Source organism: Bufo bufo, chromosome 10, assembly GCF_905171765.1.
Source record: "Bufo bufo chromosome 10, aBufBuf1.1, whole genome shotgun sequence".
NCBI lineage: Eukaryota > Metazoa > Chordata > Amphibia > Anura > Bufonidae > Bufo > Bufo bufo.
In genome coordinates this window covers 137,620,133-137,643,066 of record NC_053398.1, presented here as the reverse complement: position 1 = coordinate 137,643,066, position 22,934 = coordinate 137,620,133, and the positions used below count along the sequence as shown (strand labels likewise).

Here is a 22,934-nt window from a genome sequence, read left to right as displayed (position 1 = left end):
ATCTATCTATCTATCTATCTATCTATCTATCTCCTATCTATCTATCTATCTATCTATCTATCTATCTATCTATCTATCTATCTATCTTCTATCTATCTATCTATCTATCTATCTCCTATCTATCTCCTATCTATCTCCTATCTATCTCCTATCTATCTATCTATCTATCTATCTATCTATCTATCTATCATCTCATAATCTCATATCTATCTAGCTAAAGAGCAAAAATCGAGGCAGCACTCCAAAGAAGGTGAGGGTGGTTGACCCGTTTATTAACCCAGTCGCAACGTTTCAGCCCAGCTCAATGGGGCCTTTGTCAAACATACAAATGATGTCTCCCAAGGGTTTAAATACCCACATAGGGATAAGGATACATAATTACATGATTAGCCACCCAGCAATACATAATTAAAGGGCTTCTGTCACCCCCCATTTAGCAATTTTCTGTATCGGACATTAGCTATTTGCTAATGTCAGTTGAGTCCATATATATCACTCTTACCTCTCTCTGTGGCCATGTCTATCACGTGGAGGAGGGGGCGTGTTTATAGTCCGAGGATGTAACCGCCCAACTTGCTGGTAGTGAAGTAATTAGCATATTATAAAAGTAAGATTTTTAAAGAAATTACAGCACAGAGAGAGGTAAGAGAGATATATATGGACTCAACTGACATTAGCAAATAGCTAATGTCCGATACAGAAAATTGCTAAATGGGGGGTGACAGAAGCCCTTTAAGTATCAATAATACATTATTGATATATAAAACAATAACACAAATAGTATCAATAATTCAAAGTGCATCCATAATCAATAATGTGAAAGTCCATATGACTACAATTGAAAATTCATAAATAAATCAATTAATGTCATAAAAAGATATATAAAATAAAGTGCCTCTGCCTATATTGGTGCTTACACCTGTGTAACGTGCTATGTGTAATTTTATTTTTAGTTTTGTTTTATCTATCTATCTATCTATCTATCTATCTATCTATCTATCTATCTATCTATCTATCTATCTATCTATCGCAGCCTAGCCCAGATATTTCCTATGTGTACTGACCTTCTCATTAGGGATGGGTATTTGCTAAGGACTTAGTACCGGGGTTGGTTGATGCACATTCCCTATCATATGTGATTCTGTATTCCAGGCAGGTCTCCAGTTTTGGGCGCTCCTGCCAGCCATTGTTAACCAGCTGTCGGAGGGCACGCTCTTTCCATGGCGAATCCTCGCTGTGAGCACTAACCGTATCAATAACTGGGTGTGAACTAAAAACCATGCCTACATTGCGCTCTGCACACCTCCACACCCGTCCTCTGATATCACAGCATGTGCTGCTGACCCTTTCTGCATATAGTTCATGCGGGTAAACTTTACATATGATGAGCGTTTTACATGTCATATGTAAAACTAACATAACTCAAAAGGCATTCTTTCCAACATGACTTAAAGGGCATGTCCATCTTTGAACATATTCCTCATCTCTTCCCCTGACGGCCTCCATTCATCTTCATCAGTCCCATGTGTTGCCTGTGGTGTTGTTGGAATTCAACATGTACAAGTCTTCGGTCTTGGATGTTCCAGCAATAGCTTTCTCCCTCTTCAGAAAACTTTCGTGCTTGGCTGAGCATGCATGTGTATGGGGATTAGAAGAGGACTGTGTCTTCTGAAAATTGGACATTTTCCCATATTTTTGTTATATCAAATGGGCACTCACTCTACCTGGACCCATAAAATGGGACATAACTATGGAGGAAAGGGGCAGAGTGTGTGATTGCACCTAGGCTGAGTGGCCTTGGAGGGGGGCTCATATGGTCCCTCATTCTCCTAGGGCCCTCTTAATGATTTTGCACTGGGGTCTGGGAGCTGCCAGTTACACATTTAGGTTTAATGACTGTCGTTCTCAAGTAGTCACAAATTTTCCAGGGCTGACAAATCGCCCCGTCCGTCCGCCCCACTGGGATAATAACGCCTCCTCTTCCAGCTTTTCCCAGATATATCGCCTTTAACAGCCCAATTTACTGCTCATTGAGATAAAGGCTGAACGCAGGGTGTTCTGTGCGTAATGTGACTGTGAGCGGACAATGGCTGCTCCTCGCCTCCCGCTGACACCTCATTGTCTGGTGACATCATCCACCCCTTGTGGTCGCCTTTCACTTAAGAGTGACTCAGATCCTGAGAAGAGTAAACCGGAACAATGCAAGACAACATTAACGCATCAGTATGTCCCGTAAATGCAATGAATACTGTATGCATGTGTAAAGTGATCGCCGCTTTAAAAGGGAATTGCCAGGCTTCCCTTATTGTCCTGTACGGACCGCTCCACCGAATACTAAAACACATCGGAGGCAACCGTTTCGGCTACATACACCCATCGGCCATAATATTGAAACGGGTGAAGTAAATAACTTTTCATGAGTGAGATACATAAGCCAGCAAGTGAACAGCCCTACAAAATGTTTATTCTCTGACCTATTAGAAAGGTACATGATGTAAACTGTAGTGAAGGTAATTTTCTTAACAGTGACTGTATTTGTGAGTTATAACCTCCCTTCTGATTCTCAGCTGTGTCATGTGACCAGCCATCTGACTTTCCAAATAACACTGCACCTGGAAGTCAGTTTCTCTATGTATTCCTAAGGGAGCCTCAGTGTCAGTCTCCTAGGAATGAATAGAGAAGGAACTGACTTCCTGTCCTGTGTCAGTTGGAGGTCAGACTGCTGGTCACATGACACAGCTGAGGATCAGAAGGGAGGTTATAACTCACAAATAATAAAATTACCTTCACTACAGTTTACATCATGTACCTTTCTAACAGGTCAGAGAATAAACATTTTGTGGTAGTGCTTCTTTAGGCTACATTCACACGACCGTAGTGTTTTGCGGTCTGCAAATTGCGGATTCGGAAAAGACGGATACCGGCCCGTGTGCGTTCTGCCGATGGCCGCCACTATAATAGAAATGCCTACTCTTGTCCACTATTGCAGACAAGAATAGGACATGCGCCATCTTTTTTTGTGGGGCCACGGGAGGAAACTACGGATGCGGACAACAAAATTGCAAAACGATGCGGACCCATACGATCGTGTGACTGAGCCATTCTTAAAGAGGTTTTTCAGTAGCGCCCCGAACAGTATTGAAACAAAGTTTTGTGCGAATCGACTTTGGATGTTTCATCTGAAGTCAATTCGCTCATCCCTAGTTATGATTCCAGCAGTCTGCAATAAAGGTCCAGCTGGGTGTGCCCCTGCACAGTCTGGCGCTAACAGTACTGATTAGATAGTGTCAGACTGCGCATAGATACCCCCAACTGGTAACACCCAGATGGACCCTTTATTGCAGACTGCTGGAAATTCATTTATAAACCTCTAGCAAGAGTAATAAAGGAACGGCACAACGTACAGTCATAAGAATAGATGTACCAGTATTGTACATGGGGGATGCAAGTAGTCACTAAAACAGACATGTCAGGGGAGATCACACTTAAGTAGATTGGCCAGAAACTGGCCATATGAGCAGTATTATAGTCACAGACTCTTCTATGACTCTGTGAATGTAACTGTTCTTATGGATGCTGTTTTCCTTCAAGTGGAGATGCCCTTTAATTGACTAGCTATGGCTATACACTATTGCAGGAATCTGCAACCTCCGGCACCCCAGCTCTTCTGAAACTACAACTCCCAGAATCCTCCTTTCACTTTTATGACTGTTACAAGAACAGTAAGTGTGCATGCTGGGAGTTGTGGTTACACAGCAGCTGGAGTGCCAAGGGTTACTGATTCCTGAACTGTTGTCTCCACCAAGAGCTAATGACCTGGGCACAGGACCCCCTTCCTCTCTGTGAACTCAGAGTTGGACAACTGGACAATTCCTTCAAATTTAAACTCTGTATTCCATTAATAGGTTCCAGCTACCTGCTCTGGTTATGGGGATGTGATGACGGACTCTGTTCAGTGGTTGCCTCCTGTTGTGTGACACTGATTTACAAAGAAAAAGCTGTCTTTAACCTACAGCCTGCTGCATACATATCTGACATATATATACATTTTCTTTCTTCATCACAGGGCAAGGCCGTCGCACAGACCGGTCGCAGCAAATTACAGAATGAAAGGGCCGGGCTGAACAATCAGATCCTGAAAGCGATGCGGATGAGAGCCGGGGCTGAGAACCTCCTGCGGTACGTTCCCATCTCTCTGTACTCGGCTACAAAATGAAGCCTTTGTTCTGTCGGCTTCGGTGATCTGAGATTTCCCAGAGCAGATTCCCAACAGATGCCGTATCCTAATGAACACAGCGAGACAGCGCATCGATTGTAGCAACAGTTCAAGCACAGGTTACCAACCTGCTCCCTCTGGAGGACGGCACTGTGACTGTGCACAGGGGGCACCATGCCAGGGTTATCAACCCGCTACCTCCAGAGGACCTCACTGTGACTATGTACAGGGGGCACCATGCCAGGGTTACCAACCTGCTCTCTCCAGAGGACCTCACTGTGACTATGTACAGGGGGCACCATGCCAGGGTTACCAACCCGCTACCTCCAGGGGACCTCACTGTGACTATGTACAGGGGGCACCATGCCAGGGTTATCAACCCGCTACCTCCAGAGGACCTCACTGTGACTATGTACAGGGGGCACCATGCCAGGGTTATCAACCCGCTACCTCCAGAGGACCTCACTGTGACTATGCACAGGGGGCACCATGCCAGGGTTACCAACCTGCTCTCTCCAGAGGACCTCACTGTGACTATGTACAGGGGGCACCATGCCAGGGTTACCAACCCGCTACCTCCAGGGGACCTCACTGTGACTATGTACAGGGGGCACCATGCCAGGGTTATCAACCCGCTACCTCCAGAGGACCTCACTGTGACTATGTACAGGGGGCACCATGCCAGGGTTATCAACCCGCTACCTCCAGAGGACCTCACTGTGACTATGCAGAGGGGGCACCATGCCAGGGTTACCAACCTGCTCTCTCCAGAGGACCTCACTGTGACTATGTACAAGGGGGCACCATGCCAGGGTTATCAACCCGCTACCTCCAGAGGACGGCACTGTGACTATGCACAGGGGGCACCATGCCAGGGTTACCAACCTGCTCTCTCCAGAGGACCTCACTGTGACTATGCACAGGGGGCACCAAGCGAGGGTTATCAATCTGCTCCCTCCGGAGCACCTCTCTGTGACTGTGCACAGGGGGCACCATGCCAGGGTTACCAACCTGCTCTCTCCAGGGGACCTCACTGTGACTGCACACAGGGGGCACCATGCCAGGGTTGTCAACCTGCTCTCTCCAGAGCACCTCACTGTGACTGTGCACAGGGGGCACCATGCCAGAGTTGCCAACCCACTACCTCCAGAGGACCTCACTGTGACTGCGCACAGGGGGCACCATGCCAGGGTTACCAACCCGCTCCCTCTGGAGGATGGCACTGTGACTATGCATATGGGGCACCAAGCCAGGGTTATCAATCTGCTCCCTCCGGAGCACCTCTCTGTGACTCTGCACAGGGGGCACAATGCCAGGGTTGTCAACCCGTTACCTCCAGAGCACCTCACTGTGACTGTGCACAGGGGGCACCATGCCAGAGTTACCAACCCGCTTCTTCCAGAGTACCGCCACTGTGATTGTGCACAGGGGCCACCATATCGGGGTTACCAACCTGCTTTCTCCAGAGGACCTCACCGTGACTATGCACAGGGGGCACCATTCCAGGCTTACCAAACTGCTCTTCTGGAGGACCTCATTGTGACTGTGCACAGGGGGCACCATGCCAAAGTTTCCAACCCGCACTGTGACCAGGCACAGGGGTGAGCATGTCAGGGTTACCAACCTGCCTCCTCTGAAAGACTGCACTGTGACTATGCACAGGGGCACTATGTCAGGGTTACCCTCCTGCTCCTCCTGAGGACCTGATTGTCACTGTGTTCAGGGGGCACCATACCAGGGTTACCAGCCTGCTCCCTCCAGAGGTCTGCACTGTGATTGTGCACACAGGGCACCCTTTTGGAGGTCTTCACTGTGACTATGCACATGTGTGAGCATGTCAGGGTTACCAACCTGCCTCCTCCGAAAGACTGCACTGTGACTGTGCACAGAGGGCACCATGCCAGGGATCAACCCTTTCCGCTAGATACAAAAATAATTCCATATGGAGATGTGTATCTGCATTATATTTTTATATATAATATAATTTTTTTCTTAAAGGGTGTCTCCACTCTTATAGCTTCTAGTCTCACTGTTCCAGTAGGCTTTGCATTTATCTGCATGAGATTTGTTCTCTGGAGACCCAATGGTGTACTTTGGCACAAGACCGCAAGGAGCAAATACAGAGAGCCACATGGACGACATGCGTCATATGACGGCAAGTCTCAGAGCGAGCGACCAAAAACATTTTTTCAACTGTTTTAAAATAGCAGCCAAATTGTGAACGAGTTGCAAGCAGGTTGCAGTCGCCCGTGACTTGCAGTGCAGTCTATGCTGGCAAAGTCTATCTGGATTTTTTGCGACAGCCATGTCCCAGTTGCGTAGGACCACGGATCGCAACTCAACGCCATCAACAAGCATTAGATGCAACATCGCCATGCAATATCACAAGCTTCATGTCGCAGGGCACACTCATTGGCTGCAGTGGACACGTGATCTGTTGTCCAAACAGATGTTGACCCAGAACCTGCAGACCTGGTGGGGGCAATGATGGAGCTGGAGGCTAGCAGATGGGATCAGGTAAGTATGATTACTACAGCGGAGCCAGTCACACTGTGGGGTCTGAGCAAAATGTGAGAAACGCGAACAACCCCTTTAATATAAGCTTTAGGTTTTACGTAGATGTCCTGCAAACCCCAAAATTTGGAACCATATCCTGTGGGGTAAAACCCAGGGAGTCATAACCTGCGGCATTGCAGGCTGGCACTAGTAAGTGCCATTGAAAAGTCACTGTCTTCACTACGATTGTCATTGTGATTAACATGTGATCTGCTTTGGTGGTCCAGGGCTCGCAGCAACCAGGAGGACAATGGTCTGCCATCCCCCAATTCCGAGACTGGAGAAAAACTCCTAAAAGAAAGACAGAAAGTTAACCCCTCTCTTATTTCGGCTCATTGTGAGAGGGAACATAAGAAATCTATTGTGCAGGTCTGTACAGATAGGGTCTAGGAGCATAGTGCAAGATGGGGCCGATCGGCAGAGAATCCTCACCTTGCTTCATAGATGGTGCTGCCCCCCCAGTGCGGACACACTTAGATTTCCCACTCACACTTGATATATTGCACAGGATTAGACTTTAGTTGTCACCTGAGCACAAATTTGCAGACTGTTCCTGAGTATGTGAGGAAATCTCAGCAACTTGTTATTAGGGCAATCGTGTCGGACTGTGATCATCCTGTGGTAACGATCGTCAGGAGCTTGAAGATGGAGACCAGAATAGACAGGGATTTAATTGTAGGTTCAATGAAAGTAAAAGCATAAAACGGATGTCGGTTGTTATGGACCTCTTACACAGGCCGATTTCTGCTCATAACAAGCAGTGATAGACCATACTGTAAGTTAATTGTAAGGGCAGTTGAAGGGCTTTTCTGTTACTTAAATATTAATGGGCTATCCTCAGGATAGTTATCACTGGGGTCTGACACCCAGCACCTCCACCAATCAGTGATGGGCTATTCTCAGGATAGTCTTCAGTATCAGATGAAGTGGGGTCTAGTGCCCAGCATCAATACTAATCAATGATGGGCTATCTCCAGGATAGTCATCAGTATCAGATGAAGTGGGGTCTGACACACAGCACTTCTACCAATCAGTGATGGGCTATCCTCAGGATAGTCTTCAGTATCAGATGAAGTGGGGTCTGGTGCCCAGCACCAATACTAATCAATGATGGGCTATCCCCAGTATAGTCATCAGTATCAGATGGAGTGGGGTCTGACACACAGCACCTCTACCAATCAGTGATGGGCTCTTCTCAGGATAGTCATCAGTATCAGATGAAGTGGGGTCTGGCACACAGCACCTCTACCAATCAATGATGGGCTATCCCCAGGATAGTCATCAGTATCAGATGGAGTGGAGTCTGACACACGGCACCTCCACCAATCAGTGATAGGCTATCCCCAGTATAGTCATCAGTATCAGATGGAGTGGGGTCTGACACACAGCACCTCTACCAATCAGTGATGGGCTCTTCTCAGGATAGTCATCAGTATCAGATGGAGTGGGGTCTGGCACACAGCACCTCTACCAATCAATGATGGGCTATCCCCAGGATAGTCATCAGTATCAGATGGAGTGGAGTCTGACACACGGCACCTCCACCAATCAGTGATGGGCTATCCCCAGGATAGTCATCAGTATCAGATGGAGTGGGGTCTGACACACAGCACCTCTACCAATCAGTGATGGGCTCTCCTCAGGATAGTCATCAGTATCAGATGGAGTGGGGTCTGACACACAGCACCTACTCTGATCAGCTGTTTCAGGCAGAAACTGTACAGTAGATGAAAGACCCCATCCACTTGGATGTGAATTTGACATGTCCTTCAACCTAAATTTTTACTTGTCTAATACATAATACTTCAAAGGAGGTAGAAAGCAGAATGCAAACAATTCGGAGAATGTGTCATATACCTAGGCCATGAAATATGCTCTGCAGGAGATGTCTCAGACCTAACAATGTCCTATTATTTCCCCTCTCTACAGGGCCACCAACAACAGCAAAATCCGAGAGCAGGTTCTGCTGGAACTAAGTTATGTGAACTCCAACCTGCAAGTTCTCAAGGAGGATCTGGAACGTCTGAACATATCAGTGGAGGTGTACCAGCACACAGAGTAAGAGCCGCCATTAGGCCTGGCTATCATTACATGCCAGCACTCATGAATGGCCTTACATCTTTATGAAGAGCAGGTTGACGACCTGTGGGGTGGGAGGTGATAGCAGAACGGCAACCATCACTCCTCCAGCCTCGCCTTTGTTTACCAGAAAGGCATATCGTACATTCCTGATAATATTGAGCCAGGCTATTCAGAGCGTCTCTAAGGAGAGAATGAGAATTCCTTGGCCGATAAGAGCTTTGTGAGCTGTTTACCAGTCACACTTGACATCTATTTGGCTGGGGTTGCACTAGAGAATTTGTAGTTGCAAGGCTGGAATAACACATGCGGGTTATGCGGCAGATTTGGACTCCCCAGGGGAGAAGTTCAGTCTTTTCTTTATACTATTCTTTTCAGATCTTGGCTTTGGCTCAAAAACTTGCATTTGTAATTTTAGCCTAAGACTAGATTCACATCAGAGGCAGAGTTTCCGGTATGCATGCAGCGGTATTGTGACGGACGTTCCCGCGACAGGTGGCAGGAGATCTGTGAGACTGGCAACACGTGGTTTGAGCTGACAGGTTTTCCTTGTGGATCAATAGGCGTCTGTGTTGTTTCTGGTAATGGCCACATCCCTTGCCTCAGGTGTTGCTAATGTGGTCATTTAACCTTCTCTATTTATTGTGGTTTTTCCCACAATTCTGTGCGGGTTTATAGCTTCAGTTTTTAGTTGTGGATAGCTGGTGTGTGGATCTTGGCATAGTTCCTGGTGCTTCCATTGCTCCTTAGAAGTTAAGTCTTTCCTTTCACTTTTGTATTTTGTTTAGGTTCTCTTTGTTGCTTTTCCCTATTGTTTGTATTAGGCCTGAAGGAGACTCCTGTTCGTCCTTCCTTTTGGAGGAACAGGTAGTCTTGTCCCTGCCATTAGTACAAAGGCCCGATAGGGCTAGATAGGTCTCTAGGTATTCCTGTGTATGAACACACCTACCTCTGGGGTCTGTTCATACTGGTAACCAGTCAGGATTTTGGTTAGGGTTTTACTAGGAGGTGTCCATCTTCCTTCCCTAGTTCTCAGGCCTGATTCCCTGTCCCCCCCTCCTTTCCCTCTTATGCTCAGTGTGGTGTTTCCCTCCCACACCGAAGTGTGACAAGTATTGTGTCAGAATGCTAGAAACCCGACAGACCCAATTACAGTCAGTGGGATGCATTGGGCACCAGTTTTCTGTTCCAGCATTGGAATTTTGCCGCATATGTGAACCTAGCCTAACGCTGCATGTTGTATCTACCAACTGGAAAATGGGCAATTTTTGCGGGGTGTTGTCACAGGGAAACTTTGCAGCAAGTTGTCGCCATAATAAATAATGGAGTTGCTTGCATGTGATTTTCAATGAATTCCTATGAAATAGTGTTTTTACGCCGGAATCGCACATGCAGTTTTTGGACCAAAGCCAGAAGTGGATAGACTCCTACTTCTCCTTTTCGCTCGATCAACCTCTGGTTTTGGCTTAAAAAACCTCACCTGAAACTGCATGTGTGATTTCAGCACCTGTTTTACTAATGCCGCTGTTACTTTTTTACAAAAAGAAGCCATGTGTTATTTATTTATTTTTTTTGTGTGTTTTCTGCAACATTTTTTAGAAATTTTTCTTTTTTTTCTTTTAACACTTGAAACTTGGATTTTATTCCGGCATAAAGAGAAGCCTATGGCCAAAAACAACATAAAAACCTAGAACAAAATACCTCAATAAAATACAAATAAATGCACCACGTGCTAAAAGTGCAGAACCCTTTAGAAATAATGCAAAATGCTGGCGTCATTGAAATGAACCTGTGACAGGAGGGGACTGATGTCATATATGTGGAACCTTCTCTGTCTATAGCTGTGTATTAGTAATCAGCATAGTATGCGTCCCCTGATTGCCGGGCGTGTAAAGTGCTGCTGAGGTCATGGTTGATTACTGAGGGCACATGACCCGGCTTCAATCATTTCTAGTCACTTATTAGTGAACGCTCCCTGCCGCCCACCCACTCACTATATTCGGCCTCCTTAGATTAGGAAGGAGCAGAATCAGCAGGATGAGGACACTTAACAGCTGTCGCTGGGCTGAGCTCTGCAAAATGATTCCTCTATGTAACTTTGCCGGATGTCCAGCCACTGAGACCCCCAACAGCAGGGGCTCAAAAGGCCTCCCCAAAAACTGCCCCTCTGTGCTGGCCGGCACCAGCTGCCATGTTCTGTCCTCCTAATCCAGTTGCCTCAGGATGACAATACAGTTGAATTCACGAGTCAGAAAGGTAGCGTCATATCATTACTGGCGGTCTCAGGCGGCCCCTCGAGGATCGGCCCTCCAGGAAGTTTCCCTGTAGGGTCTATGGCCAGTCCGCCCCTGCCCACCAGTCATGAGCTTGGGGGTCCTGAGTCTCTCATTTCAATGGAGCAATGATCTGTGTGAGTGAGCTGGGATACCCATGCTCAACCACCGCTCCATTCAAATAGAGGACACAGGACCCTCATTCTGATGATCAGTGGGGGTCCTATCATTAGGAATGTAATATTTCTGGGAAAACCCCTATAATTGGTTAGTAGTTTTGCCCTTATTTTATATTGAAAGGCGTTATCCGCTCCAATTTGGAAATATTGGGGTGGGAGTGTGGGGGGCACTTATGAGGATGCTACACCTGGTTTTGCCTGTCTTTTACGCCTGGAAAAAGACTCCATGTAAAAGCAGAGCGAAAACTACTCCAGTTAGGGGCTGGAGTAGTTTTGACTCCAGGCGCAGGGATGGTTTTAGAAGTGACCCCCTCTTGAGAAAGAGGGTCCCTCACTCCGGACCACTCTCCTGCTGTCAGCCAGCTGAGGGGTCCACCCGCTGTCATAGACAGAAGGTACCCCTGTTCTGGACCCCTTCTTTTAGCCTCAAAGCCGTGTGCTTGGCTCTATTGTGACGCCACCCAGAGTCTCTATGGCTCTGTACTGTCCAAGATTAGAAAAACATCTGGAAACAGCGCCACTACTGTCTATGGGTTGTGGCTGGTATTGCAGCTTAGCGCTACAGAAGTAAATGGCAATGACCTGCAATGCCACACACAGCCTGTGTACATGTTTTTCTAATCCTAGACAACCCCTAGGGTTGTAGGGTGCTCCCATATGGCACCTTATTACAGAGATATTCTCCCTAAGAAGCAGAGATTAGGGAGATCACTGCCACATGATGGCTCCCGATGCAGCATTGTATGCAATCCATTAGAAAGAGCCTATGGACCGTATCCTGTGATACCAAGGACGCACAGAATTACTGCTTGGCTGCAGAGCTGTCAATCCCCCGTCATCACCCATAATGCATTGCACTCCCATAGGAATGAACACTGCTGTCTTGCTATAGGATGTGCCCTCGTTTGTTGACTCTTCATACATTATCCATTGCAGGCAGAGCGCCAGCATTCCTCTCATCCCTCTCGGCCTTAAGGAGACAAAGGATGTTGATTTCACGACTGCCTTCAAGGTAACTGGAAATATTTTATTTGTATATTGGACAGGAAGATGTCTATAAAATGCGTGGGAGAAGCTTCAAACTGCTGTTGTTTACCCTAGGTTTTAGAGGCTGGGGTAGAATTGACCTTAAAGGGTCTCAGGATAGTTCATCAATATCTCATCAGTAGTAGTCTGATTCCCGGCACCCCTGCCGATCACTTGTTTAAGGAGGCCGCGGTGCTCCCGTGAGTGCTGCAGCCTCCTCACAGATTACGGAGATTGCGGAGCTCATGTATAGGGGGTCAATGGCACTCGCACCCCCCCCAGCGTTATCACCTGCCGACCCGTCTGTAATAATGAACATGCCTTATAGCGATATAAACTAAAGGTTAATATAGGAAACTATTTGTGGGCCCCACAAGTATCATATAGGGGACTCTGGGGACTGTCGGCAGCCGTAACTTTGCCAGGTGATCAGAGTTTAACGAAACCGAAGAGCCGCGAGTAATCGGACAAATATTTCCCCAGAGGTTTCAGCTATTCTTGCAAGGACGCGAGATAAGCCAGAACTGAAAGTTTCTATCCTTAGGGTGACGAGCGATGACTATTTTTAGACTCATCCATTAATTGCACGGAGACCTGAGAGATCCCGACGTCACGTATTATCGTTCCCTGAATCAGCCCGACCCTCCCTCCCGAGTGGAGGAAACTTAATGCAGAAAGTGCAGAGCAGATCTCCAGGAGGTAACACCCATCACTTCCCTCCAAAACTAGGAAAAGATCAGTCAGTGACTAATGCAGAGTACACCCAGCATTCCTCATGGGGGCAAATCATCCTGATCTGTGATCAGGTAGAAGTAACCATTAGTCATTTTCATAATTAAAGTGGAACTCCGCCTAAAACTAAAAATAAGTGGTTTATGCAAAGTGCATACAAGGAGAGTATATGTAACGCAACATTAAAGCTTAATGAAATGTAAGTGCAGTCCTCATACAGGTTGTCATTGGTGAGATCTCCTGAGAAAAATCTATTAGCTCCCATAGACATAAAATACTGGTCACTGCGCCGCTGCTCTCCAGGTACACCGCTGCTCCTCTGTCTATACTCCCGAATCCCTTATCTAAGTCTCCTTGGAGATCACCGTGATTTCAGTGCGGCACCGAGGTCACTGAGCTCTCTCTTGTGATGGGTCGTCCCTATGGCCATCATATTTAATGCAGTCTGTGATTCGACCTGAGCCTGATCTCTGCACAGAAAGTTCTGTCATCTTTACAGTTCTAAATGAACTGGCAATGCTTCATTCACTGATCCAATAGACTCAACCAACATTTAAAGGTCACCTATCAGCTGGATTAACCCTGTTAACACAGACATACTACCTGGTAGGGTTGATCTTGCTGATTAAAATGATACCCGTCTTGTTAATATAATTTGCAGCATTCTCGATAAAAATGACTTTTAGTCTTCATACAAATGAGGGCTTCAGTGCACTGAGGGGTGTGGCCAGCACAGGAAAGCGGGGGAGATGGGGCTAAGCCCCGCCCCTCTGTGCAATGAAGCCATCTTTACATAAAGAATTAAAGTCTTTTTTTCTCAGGAACGCTTCAACCGATTTTCACAATACAGGTATCATTTTGATTGGCAGGAGCAACCCTACCAGTCGGAATGCCTGGTTTACTAGGGTTGATTCTGCGGACAGGTGCTTGTTAACATTTTTTATTAGTGACCAAAGTCTAATTTCACGATCTGCCCTAAATTTTTAACCTCTCGAAATGCTGTAAAGGTAGGTATGTGAAAGAGGTGACAAATTGGTCAAACATTGCAAAGTCGTAAAAATGCCTCATTAGTTAATTATTTGTAGAACGCTCAGTCCTTCTGGGAAACGTTCATTCAGCATTAACTCTGTACCGGCCGATAAATCCCCAAAATAGCATCCCTATGTAAGGAAGGTGTGGGTTCTCCTGTAACGCTGTTTTTTTCACTTGTAGGACTTTATACTGGAACATTACAGTGAAGACGGAGCGGACTATGACAATGAGCTGGCCGACCTGATGGACCTCAGACAGGTAGGGGCTGTTACTGGAGGTGGCTGTGGCCATGTACACGAGATAACTGAGGAATCTGACAACTGTCTAATATGTGACAACCTGAAAAAACAATGGGCAGAAATGTGGAACTTAACCTATCTGAACCTTTTGTATAACAAGGGTCACTTCCTTCTTCTTGAAGGGTCAATTCACTGCTATAAGGGCTCATGTGCACGAACGTGTGCCGGCCAGCGGCCCGTAAACCCCGGGTCTGCAATATACAGGCCCTGGCTGTTTGGGTCCACATCCGTGATACGGTGCACATTCACTTGAGTGGGTCCGCAATTGGGAAGGTGCGGTGCGGAATGGAGGCACGGAACTCCACGGAAGCGCTACTGAGTGCTTCGTGTTTTTTTTTTTTTTCTGTGCCTCTGCACTGCAAAAAAATAGGAAAGGTGTGCATAAACGTCTGAATAAACTGCACGGTTGTTTCCCATGTATTGGGGACCGCAATTTGCAGTCCCCAATGCACGGAATGGCCGGCACATGTTCGTGTGCATGAACCCTTAGAGTGAAGCCTGGATGGAAACATGGTGCAACCTTTGGTATTTTAATATTCAGGCTGCCCAGGGTTGTACATTAAAACTACCCCTTTGCAGTCTGTGGAGGATTTTTGGGTTAATGTTCAGCTGACCGAGCCTTGTGGACATGCACTGTGGACATAGTGGACATGTGGCTGGACAGGGGAGTACCGCTTGGCCCCCTTCCTGTCCTACCTGACCTGGGACTGGGAACGTGTTTGCTTACTGAGAAGTGAATGCTCATGACGTAGCGGCACTGGTGGGACAGGAAGGGGGCAAGTTGTTCTAGCCTGTCCATGCAGAGAGCAGAGTCCTGCAGAGCCTGGCTCTGTATGTATGTGTGAATGTATGTAAAGCATATCCTGTATTTTTCAGACTATATGACGCACCTGATGATAAGAAAAAAAAAATATATTTTTCATTAGACCCTCATATCAGATGTCAGATCAAACCCCCATCAGACCTCAGATCAGACCCCCATCAGAGCTAAAATAAATAAATAACCTTACTTCTGCTCTGGCGGTCTCTCCTGCAGTCACGCTCGCTGGTCTTCCCTGGGCCTGCGCTGCTTTGTCACCTGACTGGGTGCAGCGCCAGGTTATAGTGTGCGTACTGCGTCCTGACACTTTACACAGTCAGGATAGTGCAGCGCGGGTTCGGAGAATGATGTGCTGCCTGTACTCACCGCTCCCCGCGATTCCGGCATACTAGTCAGCGATTCCATAATGGAAGCACTCGCTAGTATTCACTTTATAAGACACATTGTCATTTTTTTCCACTTTGGGGGGGGGGGGGGGGTGCGTCTTATAAAGCAAAAATTATAGTATATATAACATATATGTGTGTGTATCTATGTATCACAGTATGTATACATGTGTGAATTTTTATTGTAGTATAAAGTGTATATACATCACTGTACCTGTATGTATGTATGCATAGATGTCACAGTAGATATGCTTGTGTGTGGAGGCATGTGCAGCATACGCAGTGTGAATATGTGTGAGAAGAATGTATATACTGTATATGTGTCATAGTGTTTATGTGTGTATGTATATCAGTGTGTATATGGCTCCATTCACACGTCCTTGATGTGTTGTGGATCCGTAACACACCCGGCCGGCACTCCCTATAGAAATGCCTATTCTTGTCCACAGCTGCGGACAAGAATAGGACATGTTCTATCTTTTTGCGGAGCTGCAGACCGGAAGATCGGGGCCGCGCTCCGCAAATGCGGATACGGACAGCACACTGTGTGCTGTCCACATCTATTCCGTCCCCATAGAGAATGAATGGGTCCGCACCCGTTCCGCAAAATTGCGGAACGGATGCGGACCCATTTGCGGACGTGTGAATGGAGCCTATGTGAGTGTGAATGTATGTACAGTATATTCACAGTGTGTATATGTATGTCAAGCATGTATATGTGTATGTATGTCAGTGTATATACACTCACCTAAAGAATTATTAGGAACACCTGTTCTATTTCTCATTAATGCAATTATCTAGTCAACCAATCACATGGCAGTTGCTTCAATGCATTTAGGGGGGTGCTCCTGGTCAAGACAATCTCCTGAACTCCAAACTGAATGTCAGAATGGGAAAGAAAGGTGATTTACGCAATTTTGAGCGTGGCATGGTTGTTGGTGCCAGACGGGCCGGTCTGAGTATTTCACAATCTGCTCAGTTACTGGGATTTTCCCGCACAACCATTTCTAGGGTTTACAAAGAATGGTGTGAAAAGGGAAAAACATCCAGTTTGCGGCAGTCCTGTGGGCAAAAATGCCTTGTGGATGCTAGAGGTCAGAGGAGAATGGGCCGACTGGTTCAAGCTGATAGAAGAGCAACGTTGACTGAAATAACCACTCGTTACAACCGAGGTCTGCAGCAAAGTATTTGTGAAGCCACAACACGCACAACCTTGAGGCGGATGGGCTACAACAGCAGAAGACCCCACCGGATACCACTCATCTCCACTACAAATAGGAAAAAGAGGCTACAATTTGCATGAGCTCACCAAAATTGGACTGTTGAAGACTGGAAAAATGTTGCCTGGTCTGATGAGTCTCGATTTCTGTTGAGACATTCAAATGGTAAAGTCCGAATTTGGCGTAAACAGAATGAGAACATGTATCCATCCTCTGATGGCTACTTCCAGCAGGATAATGCACCATGTCACAAAGCTCCAATCATTTCACATTGGTTTCTTGAACATGACAATGAGTTCACTGCACTAAAATGGCCCCACAGTCACCAGATCTCAACCCAATAGAGCATCTTTGGGATGTGGTGGAACGGGAGCTTCGTGCCCTGGATGTGCATCCCTCAAATCTCCATCAACTGCAAGATGCTATCCTATCAATATGGGCCAACATTTCTAAAGAATGCTATCAGCACCTTGTGGAATCAATGCCACGTAGAATTAAGGCAGTTCTGAAGGCAAAAGGGGGTCCAACACCGTATTAGTATGGGGGCACTAATAATTCTTTAGGGGAGTGTATGTGTGAATGTTTGTGTCTCGTGTACTATGTAAGTGTGTCAATGTTCATGGCCCTTCTTTACCACATCCTGCGTCCAGCCCTGGTCTGATTCCTAGGATTAGACAATGTTCACCTCCATTTACTGAATAGGATTATCAGGATATCCAAAGCCATTCCCCCTCTCTAGGCACTGGACCTATGATCCAAGCCAAGGCTCTCCAAGAGTAAACCTTCACGACAAACACCTTTTAACCATTCCATTTTTGCAAACTTTGCAATGTAATGCCAACTTTTTGGCTGCCTGCCCTCACCTTCAGCCTGCTGGACTGCTGCCCTCTTCAGTGGGGTGGAAAGTGTAGAGAGGTAATTCTAGTGAGAAATGTAGCGGAGGTAGGGGGAGAAAAAGGGCGCTGAGCATACTTTCATGCCATTCTCAGAGACCCCTGTAGAATGAGGTGCCTGTGGCTCAGACCCAAAATATGTGAGGAACATACGGACAAAACATGTTCCATACGTGCCTCTCCATATCCGGAAAGTGGAAAAATCTATAGGTGTGCCACCACCCACCCTTCATTTACAGTACTGCTGTGGTCTGTAGTAGTAAAGGGGTCATTGGGACCCCAGGCACTTCAGCTTTTGCACCCCCTGTAGTTACTAAACTATGCCCATTTTTCTTTTTCTTTTCTAGGCATGCCGGACTCCTAGCCGTGATGAAGCTGGCCTTGAGATGTTGCTCAGTTACTTCCAGCAGCTTGGGTTTCTGGAGAACAGGTTCTTTCCATCCAGCAGGAATATGGGGATATTGTTCACATGGTAAGGAATATAAAAAAAAAGGACAAATATGTGAAAAATCAAAGTGACCGGGGCAAGAAATGGCGGTGGGTGCTGGATATAGGATTACATAGTAAGCAGATATTTGATTTTTTTTACTACAGCGAGGGACTTTGTTCTTGGAGCATTTCTCCTCCAGGAGCTTTGTAGACTTCACAAACCTGTAACCGGAGACGCAGTGTGGGTTGTCAGAACAGGTCGGTTTGCTCAGCGAATACCTTCACGCTCAGATTCTCGTCTGATCAGTTTTGTGACGGCGAAAGTGGCCGAACATTAGAGACGTTTATGGTGGAACTGACCTTAGGACATCCTGAAAGGGGAACGCCACCAAAATTACCTTCCAGAAGGCAGCACTGGGGGGCCTAGCATAGGCTGGGAAGTGCACCAGTTCTCACTGGTGTTGGAACGTTTCGATCAGTTCAAAAGGTCCCCATTTTTATAAACGGAGGTTGGCTGCATTCGACAATACCCGGCAAATGTTATCTTCTGACATGTCCGCATTATAGAACCTCCTGTCAGCAGGATCAGCTCCATTAAAGCAGACACTGTCTGGTAGTGTTGTTCCTGCTGATTAATATGATACCTGTCTTTTTGAAAATTGGTTGTGGCATCCCCAAGAAAAATCTAGACTTTTTTTTTTTTTTTTCTTTACGCGAGGGACAAGGGTGGGACTGGATAGCTGAGGAGCACCAAGGGTCTTTTTTTTTTTTTTTCCTTGGGAATGCTGCAACAGATTTTCAAAAGACATGTCATTTCAGTTAGCAGGATTGACCCTACTGCACAGGATGCCTGGTTTAATAGGGTTGATCCTGCCGACTGGTGCTTTTTAAAGGAGCAAAGAAAGCAGTGACCGTTCCGGACTCCCCTTATACCAGATTCACAATAGGCACATTTATGTGTCCGTATTACGGCTGAGCGTCCTGGCCCCCCGAAAAACGGATCTACAGAGCCAGGTATTTATGATGCTGTTGGGGCTGGGACACTCATTCGTAACACAGGTGAATAGATGCATTAGGGCACAGTTACTGATGGGCTGGCAACACTTTTAGAAAGTTTTGCAAGTCCCCTTTTCTGTCCGACCGTGCGACACAATTTTGGCTCATGGCCGGTTTTGCGCCTTGTCTGCCGGTTGGGCGTGACAGGGCAGGGGGTGTTCGGAGGCCATGCTGGTTTTTAGATGGATATTTTGCTGTGTTTTTGAGGCGGATTTGAGTGCAGAATTTCCAACTGCGCTGAAGTCTGAAGACATTTTGCATGCAAAATCCGTCACACATCAGCATCCAGAATTTTCGCAGCTCAAAAACCGCGTTTGAGAAAATAATAAGTTGTGGATTCCCCCTCCTCCCCGCCTTGGATTACATTAATTTTTTTTCCCCCTGCAATTAAATATCCAGGTTTTAGGCTAGGTCTACACGACGACATTTTGTCGCGCGACAATTTTGATAACGATAGTCTATGGTGTCGCACTGCGACATACTGCGAAATTGATTTTTCTGCGACTGTCGCATCGCAGTATGTCGCAGTGCGACACCATGGACCAGGGCTGGCCAACCTGCGGCTCTCCAGCTGTTGCAAAACTACAACTCCCAGCATGCCTAGACTGCTCACAGTTATCAGCCTACAGCAGGTTGTAGTTTTACAACAGCTGGAGAGCCACAGGTTGGCCAGCCCTACCATAGATTATCATTATAAAAATTTTGACGCGTGACAAAATGTTGCGCGACACATGTTGTCGTGTAGACCTAGCCTTACCCCACGTGTGAAATCCCCCAACGCATTGAAGAACACTACAGCCAGCCCCACCCTTGTGCAAAATGGCTGATAGTGAGAGCAAGAGCTTAAGATAGGCATTAGATGTAATGTCCCTTTAAATACGTCCTCGTTATAGAGACTATTAAGGATATAATGATAGATATTTATCATGGGAAGCAGTTCTGCAGTAGAACAGCACATGGCGGTCATCCCCTTTAAGTCATGTGAACGGGTCGGTCGGCAGTGGTCTCTGTTTATTCAGCCTTAAGCAATTAGCAGCGCGGCCAGGTAGGAGCGCAGACCCAGCCACAAACGAAAGCTTCTGTTCCTCCTCCACTCGAGCGGATCTGCTGAGTGCACAGAATAAAAAGCAAGGCTTACAATTAATGACGGGCTGTGTTCCGATGCATAAATTATAGGCTTGACTAAGCCTTTCATGAATCCACAGCCCTGTGTAAACCACTAGATGAATGATGAGGGTGGGGAGATCAATTATCTCGTTGCCTTCTTAATAAACAAAGGAATAAAAACTTGTTTCGTTCTTCCTTTTATGTCTCTGTACAGTAATGCCCTCGGCCGAGGCGGCCGCGTGGAGTCCATGAGGCACATTTACTGAGTTCTCCTTTTTTTTTTTTTGGAAGTAGAAAAAAAGGTGTATTGGCAAATTCTGTCATCAGTTTGCGCCTGATTTATTATCCCTTAATCAATCTGGTTTGTCATTTTGGGGTTTAAGTGCGACCTCTAGTGGTCGTTTTCTTGTAAGACGGATTCAGATTCACTAAAACTGGTCTAAATAGTATGCGCATGAAAATGTGGCGCAAGGGAGCTGAATTTTGGTGCACATCTCCATGAAAGTAGACAAATTGTGGTGCAACTCACCACTCAAAACAGAGACCGAAAAATACGCCACCCTTGGGGGGGGGGGGGGGAGCGAGCGTAGAAATAGACAACATCTGGAGCAAAATAAGGAGCATCTACATAAATAGGACAGAAATTAGGCGCAAAAGTTAGAAAATTTCTGAATTTGTCTTAAAACTCAAAATAGGCATCACAGGTGCAAATGCCTCCAAAACAGTTGATAAATGAGACTTAAAAAAGACAGTTGTAAACAGGTGTTTTCACTGTGCTCTAAAATATATATATATATATATATATAGGGAATGTGGCCTTAAAATTCATTAGGATCCAGTAAAAAAATTAATCTTCATAAACGGGTTGCCCAGGATAAAAAAAAATAAGCGCCTCCCCTGTCCCAGAGGTTGTATGTGGTATTGCAGCTCAGTCTTATTAGATTCATTGGAACTGAGCTGTGATTGCAAGCACAACGCATGGACAGGTGGGACCCTGGACAATCCCTTTAACATTGGAACATGTACATGTTTTACAACTGAAGACTATGTTCGCATGTGTGGTAACCTCATCCAGCCGGCAGAGAACAGCCTACCGGAGTTCACCGGATCCGGCATTGCCAGATACTGTCGTTCACCACATAGACTATAATAGGATCCAGACGCTTTCTGGCATGATTGCAGGGTTTCGGATGGACAAATACCCGACACTCCTTCTGGAAAGCGGCCCGATCCCATTGTAATCTATAGGGTCTAGCAGTGAATGGCAGTATCCAGCACGTGTGGACATAGCCTGTGACCTCTAGTCATCTCTGTCTGTGATCAGTCTTTATAATCAACCTCCTTGTATGTTGCGTAGGTACGACTCCTTCACTGGCGTTCCCGTGAGCCAACCAAATATCTCGTTGGAGAAGGCCAGCATCTTATTCAACATGGCCGCCCTCTACACACAGATCGGAACCCGCAGCAACCGACAGACGAAAACCGGACTGGAGGAGGCGGTCACCATGTTGCAGAAAGCTGCAGGTAACGTCATGTAGTGCGAGGTTCATCCATGATCAGTCCTGGCCATTGGATCATGTCTCATGTTTGTGGTGACTAGCAGACTGAAAGATTGACATCGATAAGCGGCGTATTTTCTATGGTCGCTAATCCTGCACTTACCATAGAAATAACCTGAGGCAGCCATGTTTATGGAGGCAAAATGCCATCGTTATGTCTACCACTACTCGTCTTTGATCCTAAGTTGTCCTCCCCCCTCAGGTTATTATGAATTGTATTCATCCGTCTCTCTTATATTTGGAGGAGCCGCACGAAATTCAATATGGCTGCCTTTATGGTTCTCTGATTAAGGTGTATCCACAAGAGGCCCATAAAGGGTTAAAGCGGTGTGCCATCAGAGACGACCACTATCTAAAATCAGTTGTCCAGGTGATCAGTTGATCGCCCTGGGTTCCGCCCTCTGCTTCCCCTGATATTTTCCCTGTAGCGGCCACTGCAGGAGAAATGTGGTATTACACAGTGGCCATTCGGATGAATGTACTACAGGGAGGGCACGGTTCCTGTAGATTGGCAACCAACCTTAGAGAGCGAATGTCTGTTCTTGCTCAAAGCACGGAACCCGTTTATGAAGTCTCTGTGGGGTGTATACTACGGCTCCCGCTGACCTCGGACTGAGGTGATGAAGACCAGGTGTAATAGGTGCTGTTAGTGCCCACCACCCCCATACGGGCGTGTCGTAGATACCCTAATTCAATGAGCGCTACCCCCCTTCCCCCCCAAGCTTTTACAACAGGGATCTCTTCTGCCTTTCTGTAACATTCTAGAAGGCGGCCACCCGGTGACATCATTGTTTTTGCAGTGTTTGGTCGAGAGATTATCTCGGTTAATGATTAACATTTACTTCTCCCGAGTATTTGCCATCCGGCCATAGTGCACATGGAAGTGACTGCAGGGAATTTTAGAAATGTAGAATTTCCAAAATTCCCATTGCAGATATGAAGACATGCAACTGACTCGCCTGTGCCTTCATTTTGGCATTTCGTCAGCTCATAGAGAACCTTGATCTGTACATTATAACTGATATCCCTATCTGTGCCTAGATGTCTTGTGTATTATAGCGTGAAAACTATC

At 46.4% G+C, this 22,934-nt stretch overlaps 1 protein-coding gene across 1 annotated transcript in view; it reads left to right on the top strand.

Moving 5' to 3' along the window:
• Positions 1-22,934, top strand: part of RHPN2 (rhophilin Rho GTPase binding protein 2) — a 51,328-nt gene that overhangs the window by 13,701 nt on the left and 14,693 nt on the right. Inside the window, exons 2-7 of the mRNA XM_040410543.1 lie at positions 4,067-4,179; positions 8,702-8,830; positions 12,240-12,315; positions 14,274-14,351; positions 18,059-18,183; positions 21,661-21,827. Coding sequence (XP_040266477.1) covers positions 4,067-4,179; positions 8,702-8,830; positions 12,240-12,315; positions 14,274-14,351; positions 18,059-18,183; positions 21,661-21,827 — 688 coding nt within the window. The remainder of the gene's footprint in view (positions 1-4,066; positions 4,180-8,701; positions 8,831-12,239; positions 12,316-14,273; positions 14,352-18,058; positions 18,184-21,660; positions 21,828-22,934) is intronic.